Source organism: Zonotrichia leucophrys, chromosome 2, assembly GCF_028769735.1.
Source record: "Zonotrichia leucophrys gambelii isolate GWCS_2022_RI chromosome 2, RI_Zleu_2.0, whole genome shotgun sequence".
NCBI classification, from domain to species: domain Eukaryota; kingdom Metazoa; phylum Chordata; class Aves; order Passeriformes; family Passerellidae; genus Zonotrichia; species Zonotrichia leucophrys.
The window spans coordinates 140,194,752-140,210,477 of record NC_088171.1 but is presented as its reverse complement, the minus strand read 5'-3'; the positions used below and the strand labels follow the sequence as shown (position 1 = coordinate 140,210,477).

At 38.9% G+C, this 15,726-nt stretch overlaps 1 protein-coding gene across 2 annotated transcripts in view; it reads left to right on the top strand.

Moving 5' to 3' along the window:
• The window catches only part of MRPL13 (mitochondrial ribosomal protein L13), a 31,108-nt gene extending 15,771 nt beyond the window's left edge, over positions 1-15,337 (top strand). For both annotated transcript variants that reach the window (XM_064706612.1, XM_064706614.1), the window contains exon 7: positions 12,989-15,337. In XM_064706612.1, the coding sequence (XP_064562682.1) occupies positions 12,989-13,013 (25 nt within the window). In that variant the 3' untranslated portion in view covers positions 13,014-15,337. The remainder of the gene's footprint in view (positions 1-12,988) is intronic.
• The last annotated feature ends 389 nt before the right edge of the window (positions 15,338-15,726 follow it).

Here is a 15,726-nt window from a genome sequence, read left to right as displayed (position 1 = left end):
TGGGGCAGAAGTTTCCCTTCAACCAACTGCTCCATCTAGAGCCACATTTAAAGGCTTGGAGACACATCTAACCCTTGCTGTGTCAGAGTTTTGTCCCACCTGCTTTTATGCTCCCAGGAGCTGGTAAGATCTCACAGAGGGAGAAGAATGAATATGTTTATCTTCCATCTCTCTGCTAACTGCGGGGCTCATCACTGGTGTGATTTTGGCTTCTTGTCCTGGCCTGCAACCAGGCCATTGTTGGTGTCAGATAGATTTTAATTTAACCTTCAGCTCAATTTTTTACCAGTTTTGATCTTGGGAAGAGTTTCCAATATGAAGTAATGGGAAAAATAGTAATGTTTTTCCTGTCTGATTGAGAAAGTGTATTTTGATTCTCTGGCATTCAGATGTCAGGGCCAGGGAGGGGAGGAGAGATTAGTTGGCAAATAAAAGATGAAGAATTGAGGGAATTTGATAAAATTATTTTCTGATGTGAAATATCTTTATTTTTATATATATATTTAAAATAATGTAAATATCTTTATATTTTATATATATAAAGTGACATATCTTTATATTTTATATTAAGAGGTCTGTAAAAGGGGACTTAAAATGAACCATAGCCATGTGCCCACACTGTTCTGATTAAAATGCCAGCTGGAGTGTCTGAGAATAGACAGCTTTGCACCAAACATATTAAAAGAAAGGGTGAATGAATATGCAGAGGTAATAGAATCTCTGTTCTGAGTTTTTTCAGTGTGTGAAGCCATGGAAGAAGTAGTGTTGGCATTTTTACAGTATTCCTGTGAAAGACTGGGGAAGGAACAAAAATATAAGTATTTACATAGTCTTCTTTTTAGAAGCATATAGCACAAATATGCTTTTAAAAAGAAGTCAGAAAATGTACAGCTTTGTTCAAAAAACCAAAGAGAAGTTAGGTTAAAATATTGTTACATAAATTTGATAATTTGAGATGTACTGAGAAAACAACTATGTGACATGAAAATTACTTGAGAAGAGAAAACTTTAAGGGAATGTGTGTTGTTTTGTAGAAATCCAAATATTGCAGAGATATATTTGCATCTCAGAACACCAAACTGACTTTGGGTTTTGGGTTTGGGTTCCTTGTCATTTAATTCTTGTCACCTGCCAGGCTGCCCAGAGAGGTTGTGCAATCTCCAGGCCTGGAGATGCTCAGAACTCACTGCACAGTTCCTGAGCAAGCTGATGTAATGTTGAAGTTAGTTCCTCTCTGAGTGGAATCCTTTCAGATGCAAATTATTCTGTGGTTCTTTATATGTGGGGAAAGTAAACAAACATAGTAAAATAGATTAATATTTTAATAAACTGTGTTTAAAAGACCCAGTGCTTAGGTTGCTAATCTTATTAGTCCTGTTTGGCTTTTCCTTGGGCTGTTGTTTGTTACTCTGTACTAGGATCTCAGAAATCAAGGTGAGAACACACATTGCTAAAATGAGTAGCTTGTTCCTGTCCCCTTCATTCTGCATTTGTGATGTAAAAAGCCTTATTATGGACTTGGATCTGTGAGGTTCTGTAGAACCTATAGATAGCTTCCATGCAGTATGAGCAGTCCTTACAATGAAGCAGAAAATGAAGGACACAGAAAAGCTTTAAACTCCTCTTTTTATTTTCTTCTTCAGATGGTTTTAGTAATTCTTCCTGCCTTATGTGTCTTTTGGTTTTAATTATTATTTATCTTCCATGAAGTTTTGAGCCTGGTGACCAACCTAATTACCAAAGAGAAGATGCTCAAAATGAAATTAAATATCTCTGAGAGTGATTAGAAAAGGGAGGAGTGAGAGGGAGGCAGGGTTAATGGTTCAGCTTCTTTCTACAGAAAAAAAATAGTTGATATTAGCCCTTTAAGATACCTGTATGCTTTAAGGGAAAAGATCAAATGAAAAGCAGAGCTTAATTAAAGGTATGTAAGTCTGTAAATACAGATTGTAAGTCTATAAATACAGATAAACACAATTATGAGTAAAAAATTAATCTTTGAGGTTTTACATTAAAACTTATACTCAAGAAATGTACCTTACTGTATATAAGCCAGACATAAGATAGACAATAGGGAATGAATGTAAATACCTGAATTTATATGAGAATTTACGAATATCGGGAGGAAAGTAACCTTTTTCTTTTTAATTGGAAATAATAATGTAAATTTTCATTTGGAATGTGAAGAATGTGCTCAGTGCTGCTAATGTTATTGGACATTTTTGCTCTATTTTGTGTTAAAATGTCTTGCTATAGAGGGTTCTTTAAAGGCTGTTTTGCTGGTAGTTGGAGACTGACCCACCACAGAGAAAGACACAGTGTGCAAGTGGGACACTAAAATAGAGAAATAGTTTTAAGGAAATCACAGGTGTGGAAACCCAGCAAATTGTTTGGTTTTCAGTGGTAAGGATTCCCATCACCTCTGCTTCCACCACGGCAGGACATCAAGAGGGATCCTGCTCCATGAAAGGGGAGAATCAAAAGTCAGGATATTCCTGGTCAGAGAAGCTTTCCTCGAGCATTCTTTCCTTTTATTCCTAATTGGAGCCAACTGACTTTCCAACTTGTGCAGAGGTTCTGACATAAATCCTCTGTGGAGACGTCTGAAGTGGGATGGAAAACCATGTAGATACAGGAAAGTAAATTATGTCTGTTCCAGACATATTTCAAGGTGAAAAAGATCAAAAACTAGCTCCTTTGACAGAGTTTGATCTTGTGCTGTGAATGAAACTTTTATTTCAAGTGTGTTTGAAATTTCAGATTGTATGTCTTTTAAATGAGTTTTAAACAGAAATCATCACAGAATTCACCAGTTACATATGACTAAGCAAACAATTCTGTTCCTTGAAAGCAAGCATACATCAGATTCATGGGCACATTTTCCTGTTATATACCATTTGAAAGTTGTTTAACTGTCTGGGTATATATGTGTTTTGAGACAATTTTAAAGGCAGGAAATTGTACTTCAAGAAGTATTTAAATAAGAATGTTACCAGAAACAGCAGCCCTGTGTTGTTCCAATGAGATGGATGCATTCCTGGGAGTTTCCCTTAAGAAAGCAGAGCTGTCTGATTGCATAGAGTATGCTTGGGCTGCTGCTGGTGTGCAGACTGAGTGCCTGGTCCACTGCCAACCCTCCTAGGAGCTCCCCTCGGGCCAGACAGCTGCTTGCTTGGCCTTGGGGGAGCAAGTTCTTCCACACTTCTGAAGTTTTCAAAACTTGATATATTGTAAACTCTGCAATTTGCTTTTTGAAAACCAAACACCTTCTTAATGTTTATATTTCTGAGTAACTTTCCTGATTTCTGCCCCCATCTGTACATCCTGCTTTGAGGCAGGGAGTTGCAGAGCCTGGTCTGAAGCCATGGGTTTGTTCCAGCCAAGCAGCATGGCTTAGGCAGGGTCCCAGTACTGACACTGCTTGTCATCTCCATGCCGTGGCACACGGATTCTTGGATGTTTGCCAGCAGCACTCTGTGGCTTTGAAAGCAGAAAATCACAGTGTTCTCAGACAGAAGTTTGTAGGTGGTGAAACACAAGCATATTGGATGCCTGTGAACTGCAGATGGCTCTGATAATCCTCTTACATATTCTGTGTCACTCCAGTTCCTCCCCAGTTTTGCCTTGCCAGACTCAAGCAACCAGAAGCCACCTGTGATGTTCCCAGCAGATAAATGGGCACTGGTAAACAGAAAAGCTTTTTGGTTAAAAGATCCTTTCAGCCACCGCTTCCTTTTCTGTTTTCTTAGAAGAACTGCAGCAGTACTTATCTTGTACTATTCTACAATTTGTAGTGCAAGTTTCTGTTTTTAGTTACACAGATTATTTCTGGAATGTAGTTATTGAGCAGAAGAAGAAGCCAGAGATATCCTGATTATGTGCCTGAAAGGATGTTCTAAACAGTACTTTTTATATGTGCAAGATGCTAACAGGTTTTATTAGGATTTTTGTCTGTTAGTTTCTTCAGATAACTTCATGAGAAGCAGACACCAAAAGACACTCCACAATGTATTGCATAGAAAAATTACCTTTGGAGTATTTCCAGTGATTTGCTGTGTTACAAATTATAACTTTCAGTTTTTACTAAGTTTAGAATATTTTTTTTTCTCCCTACAATGAAGTATGAGGTAAAATAAAGGAAAAGAGTGATCACTCTAGTTACCTTGGGAAGAGCAGAGGGAAAGCCATAAAGCCATCTCTAAAGATGGTGAGGTCTTGAGCCATTTTTGTAAGAACCTTCTCAAGTTTTTTTATTAGCCTTTAAAAATTTGGTACCAAATTAAATTTCTCTAGTATTTTTCTTAGTTCCTGTTCAGTTGTAGAGTGTCTCTGCAGCTTCTTAGGATTTGTATTGTATTTTATATTATGCCTCACTAAGCAACAATTTGGTTTTATCTTGGGCTAAGTATTGCCCCACCAACTTGAGCGCTCATCTGCTCTCACAAAGCAGGCCTAGCATGTAACAGTGTTGAGAGAAGACTTGGCCAACACAAACTTCTGTAAAAGACTGCAGCCAGTCTTACTTTTTCCTAAAAAACAAACTGTATAAACTAGGAAAAAGCTATCCTGCCAATCCAGCCCAGTTCTGTTCCAATGTACTCTTTGAGGAGTCCCTCTGGCAGTTCATTTTCTGTGGCCTTTTTGCCTCTTGGTAGAAATTACATGAACTAACTGGAGATCATTAATCCCCAATCAAATCTAGTAACTATCACTGGTAACTTTTGAGGTTTTTTTTATTAGTGAGGGTATAAAATATCTCAGAATTTTGTGTAGCAGATTTGTGTTCATTTGAGAGGAGGTTTGGAGGTAAGCAAGTCCCACATTTCAGACTACCAGAACTGGATCTAAATTCCTGTGCAAAAAGCCACACAGGTACTTAAGAAGAAAATTGCTCTCCTCTTCATTAGGTTTTAGCTGCAGGCAGCACCTGGACACTAATCAAGAAGGGTCAGTAACTCAGTCATCTTAAAAATCCAACATATCCATGTTCAGATTGTTTAGCCTATTGAATTCAATTACTGGCTTTTCTCTGGCATGCCTAAAACAGATCAGTGCTCCTGATTCTCATACTCTTTACCTGGGGGCAGCTTAGGTTGTTTCTAAAACAAGAGTTGAAGGTAAGAGATAATAAATAGGTAACTGGGCCCTTTTACTTGAATATTCTGAAGAGGCTCCCAAAAATAAAGTTCCAAAGCTACTTTCCCCTTCCCTTAAAACCTGTTTATCTCATATGTGAGAATAGAAACTAAATTAATGGAAATTTGACAAGGAGTAGGAGAAGGGTTGTATATGATACTGTTGAACTACTTGCCCAGATGAAATTAGAGTTAGATTAATTTTTAATCACTCTTTTATAAATGTCTAGATTTCCTTTTTTTACTTCTGTGGCTGACAGTAAGTCTGGAAAATATTTCACTATTCCTTCACCCACTTCTCTGTTTATTTGAAGAATAACGTAATTCTTTGTCCAAAGCCAAGTGTACAGTGCTGGTCTGTATACAGTCCTATAGTTTTTAGCAGAATATATAATTAAAAAAGTAACCTTCTGTTTTCAAAAAGCTTCATCTTAACAAGATGAAGCTTACAAGTATATTCCATTGATTTATCTTAAATATTTTTCCAGACAGAATTCATATAAGCAAGGCCAAATTCAGGGAATTACAGTAAGTTTAAAGAAGCTTAGATCAATTTTTCTTAACTGAGGTTGTAACTACTTTATTTTAAATTTTAATAAGCCATTCTTCATTTTACTCAAAGTACCTAAATGCATATTAGATAACTTGATTTAAGGACCGTTTTTAAAAATTGGAACAAGTGCTACTTTTATGCAGAAAAAAGCAAACAAGTTGCAGCTGAAAACCGCAAAATATACGTCTTAAGTTTTGTTTCTGCTTAAAAGGATAAGTCACTATAGCTGCACTGTCATAGCTGTATCACCTTTTCTTACTCTTGTTACAAAATGCAGCTTCTGTTACCTGTGGTTTGTTCTCCAAGCAAAATAAGTTATACCTGTAGAAATGCTTTTTAGGCAGGACAACAGTCTGCATGAGAACAATACCAACATGAAAACAGTTCTTGTCCTCCAAGCAGAGGAATTGAGGGTCTAGAATAGGCCACAGTGTGAATTGGAAATTTAGTGATAATTGAAATATCATTAGCTATTTCACTGATTATTTTACCAGAGGCATAGAGCCAGCATGGGATAATAGGTACACCTTGAGTAGAATGATTCTTCTTCCCCCCACCCCAGCACCAAACTGTTGGTGTTTGAGTATAACCACATAATGTGGTTTTCCAGGGAATGATAGCAATGTCTGATCCTTGAGTTTTGATTTACTAGTGTGGTTAGTGAAAAAGATGAAATGTGTTCAGAAATCCCCTTTAGCTATAGTCCCCTTACCTAATAGCTATTGACTTTGGCACAACTTGCAAAATGTTCCTGAAAAATACATACATTCCTCTTGTTTCAGAATTTACAATAAATTTTGTCTGTGTGTTGATGTTTTTCTATTAAAAAAACCTTAAATACCCAAAAATTCATAGTTAATTCATAAAATAACCTTAAAATGTGTGCCAGATAGACAACAAATTTCATGTTGTGTGTATTGTGTGCTAATTTTAGACAAAACCAAATTATTTGGAACCTTTTCTCCTATGAAAAGGCTAAAAGCCACCTATTGCCCTTAATAAGCATATATGAAAGATGAGCCATAGAACCATTCTGTGTAAGCAGACTTCTGTCATCAGTTAGCAATAATTCCACATTCCTGTGATGGTAATTTCCAGAATTATGGAGAAGAGCATCACAGTAATGCAGATTGAGTGTGCCTGCCAGCACAGAGTGGCTGAGGGCTAGGAACCAAGTGGCATGATCAGCCCACAAAATCTTTTCACTAATTGGTCTTCCCCAGTCTGTCATCCATTCAAAACAGTGTTGTTTATAAACTCCCCTAAATGAGACCTTTATGAGCTGTGTGGGTATTTGTTAAATACTTTAAAAATTAGGGTAGGTTAGAAGTGCTTTAATACCAATTACTTCTTTGTTCTAATTTTTCAGCCAAGTTTGGAGAGATTTTATCCTTGTTGTTTCTTAAAATTCTTGAAACTTGCATAAGAAAGGGAGAACTGTAAAACTACACAGTCATGCTGAAGTCTCCTTTAGCTTTTTGAGGAACACTACACTGTTCAGGAAACAGGATGGGGAAAAGGGGGAAAAAAGCTGCTGGATAAAAAGCTAACATAGCAGCCACAAACCTAAAACCCTCTGGGGTGAGTTACTCTTAAAACATATTGATTACTGTGAGTTAAGACCAGTACTTTTTTGGTTTTGTTTTTGATGAATAAACTATGCAAATGGGAATCCTACCAGACATTAAATTTTTCAGGTCATACAAATTGTTGTACAGACTGTGAGTAGAAGAGATGGATGTGCCTTTCCTACATGATGGTTATTCATTTTAAGGGAGTTTTCATGCATCTGGTGTGCTTTCTCTCATTCATGGAAGCAGTAAAATCTTAACAGAATTCTAAATGTATACTCTTCAAATTTTACTCTTGTACCACGTCTCTCATCTCAGTCACTGTGTTAACCTGTGGCATTAGTTAGCCTCAAGGCACCAACCTTTTGCAGTGCTGATGCAAAACGTTTTCTGAACACTCCTTATTACTGCTGCTGAGAGTGCAGAAATTCCAGGGAACTCTGGGTCATATGCTCCAGTGATTGCCCGCAGGTGAAGAGAAAATTGCAATTTGAGACAGAACTTCCCCACCAGGTGTGCATTGCTGAGTCAAGAGCAGGAATTGACAGGTCACTTACTGTGCAGCACTGCCTGACCCCTCAGCAGAGGCAGGTTTGAAACCATTAGCACTCATTAACACAGGCTTGCAAGCACACAAATGACTGCAACAATTCCATGAGATTTGACTTCATAAAACTTGTTTTGAAAAGTCCTAGACAATGCAATGTAACAGCAAAGCCCTGTGAGTAGGGATTGTTTGTGGAGAGATGGCTATCCAGGGTTTTTGAGCTTGAAAGAAGATAAGGTCATGTTATTAATGCTGTTTATCAGCAGTATGCAATAGAAGAATCTAGGGAGGTGTGACACTTCTTTTGGAAGAAGGAAGGGCAATGTTGACTACAAATTGCATTGTTATAGCTAATGCCAGTGCATTTGGAAGTTCTAAGAAACAAAGTCATTTGGATTAAAATACATAGTTTTGAAGAGGTATTCTGAATCATTAAAAATGAAGAGAATTTTTTTTTTAATATTGTCTGGATTGTAAAATAACTGCTGTACGTATAGAATAGACAGTGTCATATATAACTCAACAGCCTTACCTTTATTATTTCTTTGAGGTTAGTAATGCTAACCTGTCTGCTGTAAGATGCTACAAGGTTTTAGTTTGTTTGCCTAGAAATTAGATGGTGAAGTTGTCCTGTATATTTTTGAAATCAAGTTAGTTGCACTATAACAAGTGATTACTTAGATTTGGCCTTCATAGAGTAACACACACCCCCTTTATTTTATTTTTTCGGAGGCTGCTTTACCTCCACAAAGCATTGCTAGGCAAAGGGAAACATCATTGCTGGAATGTGCTGACAAGAATTTAATAAAGATGGAGCTGTGCAGCAAGTCTATTCAGAACTGATTGAAATAAATATTCACTCCAGGAGTTGAGAGTTGAACACATTAAACTATTGCAGAGGGTCTCTGTCCTGTCCTTCCCCACAGGAAAAACACCCTTGAAAGTGGATATTTTACATCACACTGAAAAAGAATATTGAATGTGCTGTAAAGTGGGGGGTCCCATGATAGTTGCAGATATGCAAGTAGGTCTTTTTGTGCTGATAGTTTCTGTTTGCCATCTGAGATGTTCAAAGGCTGAGGTCATAGCTTAGTGAGCGTTTTTTCTGGCAATAGGGCTCAGTTTTAAGAATCACCCATCAATTTTCCTGCCTCTCCATTCTGCTTGTGTGGCAACAGAATGGAGAATCAGAGACCTGACCTAGGTTAAAGACAACCTTTTTTATGCAGCTGCACACAGGGGTGTGTGCGTGCTGGAGTTGGTTGGAGTTGCTGGGAATCACATGTGTGTTCACCAAATTTCAGTATTAATTAATGACACAGATGCCAGCACTATATTCTGCAGTGCTTTTCAAAACATAACTGTAACTCCAAAATCTGCAGAGACACTGAAGAGAGAACTTACAATGGCAAGTTTTTGCCCAAGGACACAAGCCTCTTCAAGTCATCTTTAAAGTCCATAAAGAAAGGCAGAACTTCTTCATGTTCTAGGGTTTAGTTTGACCTCAGTCTTATTTCATGAGGTGGAGTACAGAGCAAAGAAGTTACTGTTTTCTTCTAAATGAGAAAACTCTCACAGTCCATTGGTTTTTTCAACACTGCAGAGTGTAGGGCTGGCATCATTATCAAAAGACAACATTTATATGAAATACATTAATTCTGCAGAGTTTGGGGAATTCTGTACCAGTTACAGTGGGGACCACTAAAACCCTTCTGTTTTCCATCACAAAGGCTGATCCTAGGAGCTGGACAAAGGGGCAGGTTTATCTGTTCTGTAACTTCAGTGGCTGTGAATTGTCAGCATTTTACATCAGCTGTATTTCTTTTCTGATAGCTGTGAGTATGGATAAAAATTGGGAAAATTTATGGAATCACAGAATTGTGAGGTTTGGCAGGAACCTATGGCGATGATCCAGTCCAACCCCCCTGCCAAGGCAGGTCCCCTAAAGCAGGTTACAAGGGAATGCATCCAGGTGGGTTTTGAGTGTCTTCAGAGAGAATCCATGATCTCCCTGGGCAGCTTTAGCAGATTTAAAAGCTGTAATCAGAGTTCAGGACCAGCTCTTCAGTGCCTCTTGCTCAGTGGTAAATTATTTGTTAAGTGAGAAGCACTGAGAGGCCTCCTGTAACAAATGGGTTACTGATTTAATTTGCTGAGTATTTTGCCTAGAACTCACAGAACTGTCTTAACACTTTTTATGTGGAGTATAAGAATGTTAGTGAGACAAATATTTCTTACATATTTTGGTGGCAGACATCTGCTTCACAGACTAATATTGCATATTTTCAGTGAACCCATAATAGTTTGTGCTTCAGCATAGATTGCAGAGACATTGGTTCCCACATTCCCCCATTTCCCTTTGTCTTGGAGTCTCCTGTCACTATACAGCAAAGCTTTTTTTCCCCAAGAATGTTACTTTAAAAATAAAAAGCAGAGGAGAAGCAGCTATGTGAAGTCTTGCCTTTGGGTGAATTTCTGAACTGTCTGTTCTAGGAGATAGCATTTCCTTTGTTTCAAGAGCATAAACTCTGGCCTTTGCTGAGGAAAGGCAAAAGCACTGCCATCAAAGAAGAAGACTCTCACATGGATTTGTGTCACTTATCAATGAGCAGTTACCCATTGATGCTCACAAGTGGTTCATAATTCTCTCTGAGTAGACAGCATTTTTGTGGGTTCATATTCTTCATCTGACAAAATGCCTGTAACACTCCTGCCAAAGCCAGTGTTTTCCAAGGCTTAGCTTTCCTGGTGCCAAGAATTCTTCAAAAGCAGTCCAAAAGCCAAGTACTAGTGGGCATAAAAAGCCTACTGTGGCAATAGAAAAGGCTTTAAAAACTTTTGTATTTGTTCACACAAGTGTTTCAGTGTGGAAAATCCTGTCTTTAAGCTTCATTAACTTCAGAAGACTGCAAACTAAGAGTCCAGTGTTTGATGCATTTTTATACATTTAAATTTTAAGACAATAAGCATTAAAGTTGAAATGCAGATTACAAGCAAGCAAGAAAAAAGATTTTCACTCCAGAACAAAGTGCTGTGAGACCTGTAGTTCTGCAGCACTCCAGCATAAGCCTAGATGGAATTTTTAAGGGAGCCATTCATAGAAAAATGTAAAATCCTTTGAGCAATGTACAAGAGAATGGATTGGTCTCTCTAAAGACAGAGTAATAACTATAAGCTGCAAGACAAGGATGTCTTTGCCATGCTGTGTTGCCTGAAATCTTCCAGCACTGTCCACCTGTCTAGGATGGATGTAGTGATAAAACTTCTAAGTCACTGCTGAGAATTTTTCAAAATCCCCTACTCTTACCACTCTACAAACAGTTTGATATAATGAAATACCTATTCTGGCATGCAGTGAGATCTGAGTAACAAAATGTGGAATGGCAGAGAGGCTGGAGCCAGAGGATGTTTAAGGTCCCTTCTGACCCAAAGCATTCTCTGATTCCATGAATATCTCCAAGTACTGAAGTCTGGGAATCTAGGTGATGTGATTTGACTTCCCAGCACACACCAACCATCAAACATTAAGTACATTCAAGTTCAGCATTAAGCAAGTATGTAAACAACATATATGGTGCTTGCAGCAGTTCTGTCATGCACAGAAGATACAAGTCCAAATATTAATACAGAATATGCTGTTTAAATGGGGAACAGAGCAGCTTTGTGATTCATCACAGTATGAACACTAGCTCTTGTTTATAGTTGTTCTGTAAAATTCACACAGTTTTATATGCTACTCTTGAAATAACACAAACTGAATTCCAGACTTGCTTCATGTGAGAACCTATGGGCTCATACAAGAGTTGTGTGGATGATTTCACTTTGCAGTGCTATTGCTTGGCAAAATCTGAAACTGCAACATAGGACTAAACAAGTATTGGATTTCTATGTGGCATCTCTGCAGCCATCTGAACTCTCAGTCTTTAAAGTAAGCTGTCTGCTTCCACTGCTGTCTGCTTTTCATTTCCATTATTGGGCTGAATTACAGATAAAATGTACCACCTTTGGCAATTCAACTTGGTGACTGTAGTGGTTTGCAGGTTATCCTGTATACCAGAATTTTTCATTCAACTTCATGGCAAATCTCGCCCTGTATTCCTTTAGATGTCTCTAAAACCTTTGTTAATACCTGTCTTGTTGAGTCCTGTGAGTTCCCCAAGCTGCTTTGATTCTCAGATGAGAGGAGGAGTGAGGAGCATTGTGTTCCTGCAGGCTGCAGCTCTGTGTGGGATGGGGGCTGTGAGGGGCGGCTGCTCCGTGCTGGGCAAACACCAGGTGTGTCCTGGGCACCTCAGGGACCCTGACCTGCACTGGGTGACACCAAGCCTGTGCTGGGCACCTCAGAGACCCTGACCTGCACTGGGTGACACCAGGCCTGTCCTGGGCACCTCAGGCACCCTGACCTGCACTGAGTGACACCAGGTCTGTCCTGGACACCTCAGGGACCCTGACCTGCCCTGGGGGTTTGGGAGTGACTGGGCAGAGTCCAGGATGTGCAGATTCTCTGCAGGACATGGTAGGGATATAGATGTGCATCCAGTCTGCAAACTCAGCATTCTGAAAGCCATAAGCTGCTCCGAGCTGTGCAGTTTCAGGCAGAATGTGGTTCCTGCAGCCTGTGGATGAATGGCAGGCAGGGAGAGAGATGTGCCTGAATAGGAGATGACAGAGGATTGCAAACAGTAGTCTGCTTCTATCTGAATGTTTTCCACATCTGTCATCCAAGCAAAGGGGATTGCAGAACTTCTAAGATTCAATTAGTTTTTTTTTTTTTTAAATCATTGGTTTTAACTATTTTAGTAGTGTTGTGCTGGACTGTGCTGTTAAGTGAAATTTACCCTCTTATGCATGGATTATTCAGTTGTTAAAAGTGGAGCCAAATCAGTGCCTGTGTTTAAAGCCCTGTGAGACTGCATTCAGTTCAAGATGGTTTTTTATTTTGCTTAGGAACGTAGGAGTGACCATCTAGTCCTGATGTCTGAAAATAAGATTCTTAGAGATCTTAGTAAATTTCTTTAATTTGTTCTGTCTTGTCTGTGTAATCCAGAAAATATTCTTCTTTGTCAAAAAAACCCTCACCAGAGTGAGGAAATAAAACTAGTCGAGGCTGCTACTACAGCCTTAAAGCAAAACCACTGCAGTGAACATGCATTTCTTAAAATACTTTTTTTTTTCCCCACAGACCTAAAGATTTTCGAAGGAAGTAATAAGAATGAAAGAAGTGCCATCAAGAGTGTCTCTCCTCTTTCAAAGAAAATTCTTCTAATATGGAAGCATCTGTGTGGCTCAGTCAGCCCTTCTATACTGAATGTTTCTGACAGCTGTTAGCAAATTTGGCTTGGTGAGATTATAGAAATCACTGTATTTGAAACATCTAAGATTAGGTATTATCTTGTCAATGCCATCTGTACTCTGCATTGTATGATCTGGTATTTTTTCATGACATTTGATTTGATACTGTTATTAAAGAATGAATACCTTTGTAATGAGTACTTGCATCTCATAAAACACATTGACTATTGCTATGAAGCAGCTCACTGATGACAACCCAGTGTAGAACAGATTTCCTTAAAGAGCTTGTTGAAATAACAGGTATTAAAGGCAGATAAACAGAGAGATACTTTATCTTTTTTCCTCCCTTCAGCCTCAAACTGATTTTCATTCAAGTCACAGGAACATGCCTTACCTACTTTAAGGAACATATTGCAGAACAGAGAAGCATTTTTATTATGAAAACTAAATGAGGAAACCAGACTTAAGTGTTGAATGACTTTAAAAAAGTCTTAAAATTCACTTCACTTTTGCAAGCTACTTCCCTGAAATTCCTGTCTGCTTTCCTGCTCTGAAAACCCTCAAGCCAAAGGTGTTCTGTAGATAAGTAAAGCACCTGTTGTTTTCTGTGTAGTAGGAAATGCTGGTACATTGTGTGCCAAATTTTACAATGTCTAGTGAGGAGAATTTGAGTATTCTACATCTGTTTCATACAAGCATCATACAAGAAGAAAACCAGTTGTTTATTTATAACCATATTTCATTGCATTAAATAAAGGTTTGATATTGGGCCTTTCTTTGACATTCATATGGGCTTATCCCAGGAAAAATTCCCACCTAGTGAATGTGCAGCCTTCACTTCCAAGTTAGTTAGTACACTGCATTAACTAGTGAAAGTATTTTTGAAAGGCCTGGGTTACAGTAAATGCTCTTTTCTGTGTAAGGACAGTTTATTGGTAAGATCTGTGTGGCATCAACTGTTCATCATGTGCTGAATCCTTCAGTCAGCAGCTTCACTTTCTTAGGTGGTCTGGAAAAAATAGGAGACATTCTTGATTATTCAGAGACTGGATTTTGGAGAAAATCCTGACAGAATGGGTTTTACTTCTTTTGGCAAACATACAATTCCTGAATAGTATTTTTATAATTGGGTGGAGCACAGAGTAACTAGTTACTTACTCTATTACTGTCTAGTTACTCTAATAAAGAGTAACTACTACCCTAATAAAGAGTACTCTAATAAAGAGTAACTCTAATAAAGAGTGACTATATATGATTAATGATACCAGCAGCATTCTGGTCAGCATGGTGCCAGTAAATGGCACAGTAAATAGAAAGTTAAAATAAATTACCTACTGCAATTGAATCTTGTGCTTTAGTATATAAATTGTTATAAAATTTGAATGAGTATGGCTACTGTATTTTCCCCAAGTCATTTGTTTAATTGACTCCATGTACATCATATGGTGTGAGGAGGAGGTGGCAGTGGCAGCCTGTTGTGCAGGTGTGCAGCACAGGGGATCCCTCAGGCCCAGAGCACCCAAATTTCTGTGAGCTGGGCGTGCTGTGCTGCTTCCAGCTGCTCCCCCAGCCCAGGAGACTGGTGTGGGAGCTGTTGGACTGGCACAGCACAGGGGACACTGACTGCACACCACAAGCACCCTCAGGGATTTGGTCGGGCTGTTCATGGAGTAGGTATCAACAATTGCCTTATTGTGATTATGCTGTATCCCTACATCCCTGGTGTTGCCCTGTGTTCTCATCAGTCTCTGCAGTCCCAAAAGAACCTGAGATTTGATATAGTGTTGCAGGCCAGCCAGTCATGACTAATGTATTGTGCACTGTTAGCAGGAGACTCAAAGTCTTCCAAAGACAAAACAGGCAGAATTGCTTGAAAAAAAGCTGATTTTTTCCATCAGTGACCTTCTCTGTCCCTACCACAGGACCTGCAGGTCAGCATATCTCAAGCAGAACTCTAAGCTGTTTGTAGAACATGGATGGGAGTGGGCTAACCGGGGAGGGGCAGAAGGAGTTTGCAGTTGGAGTAAATTAACATGGGTGTTGACAGCCAATGCCAGCAGGGAAATTAAAATTAACCCTGTGACCCCAGGCATTACTGTATTTAGTTTTAATAATACTTCTGAGTATCAGTTGCTTGTGCCAGGCTGTGGTACCTGCTTGGGGCCAAGACAGCCATGAGGCTGTCTTGTGTTCTGTCAAGTGGGGTTAAGCTGCTAAAAAATAAAGTCCATAAACTACATTATACTTTTCTACCTTCTATTTTAAATGCAAGTGCAGGTAATGAAATGACATTAAACTCATATTCTATCAACTTTTATCACCTTTCCCCAGGAAAATGGGTGGAGTCAGAGGTGAAAGAAGTAATGGGAAAAGAGAAAGAACCTAGGAAGGTATCCAGCCCCCAGCCAGAGCCTACTAGTTACATGTGCAAATCATGTGTGCTACTAATGAGGCTGAATTCCAGGTGAGACAATTGGAGATTCCACAGTAAAGGTTACTCTTCTTCCTGGTGAGCTAAGGGAGCTGCTGGCAGCAGTCAAAACCTGACAGGCTTTTCTTTACTGTAGAATATGACTAGACCCGCTCCCAGTCAGGGATGAGCAGGAGGATGGTGCTGAGGTGTGCAGG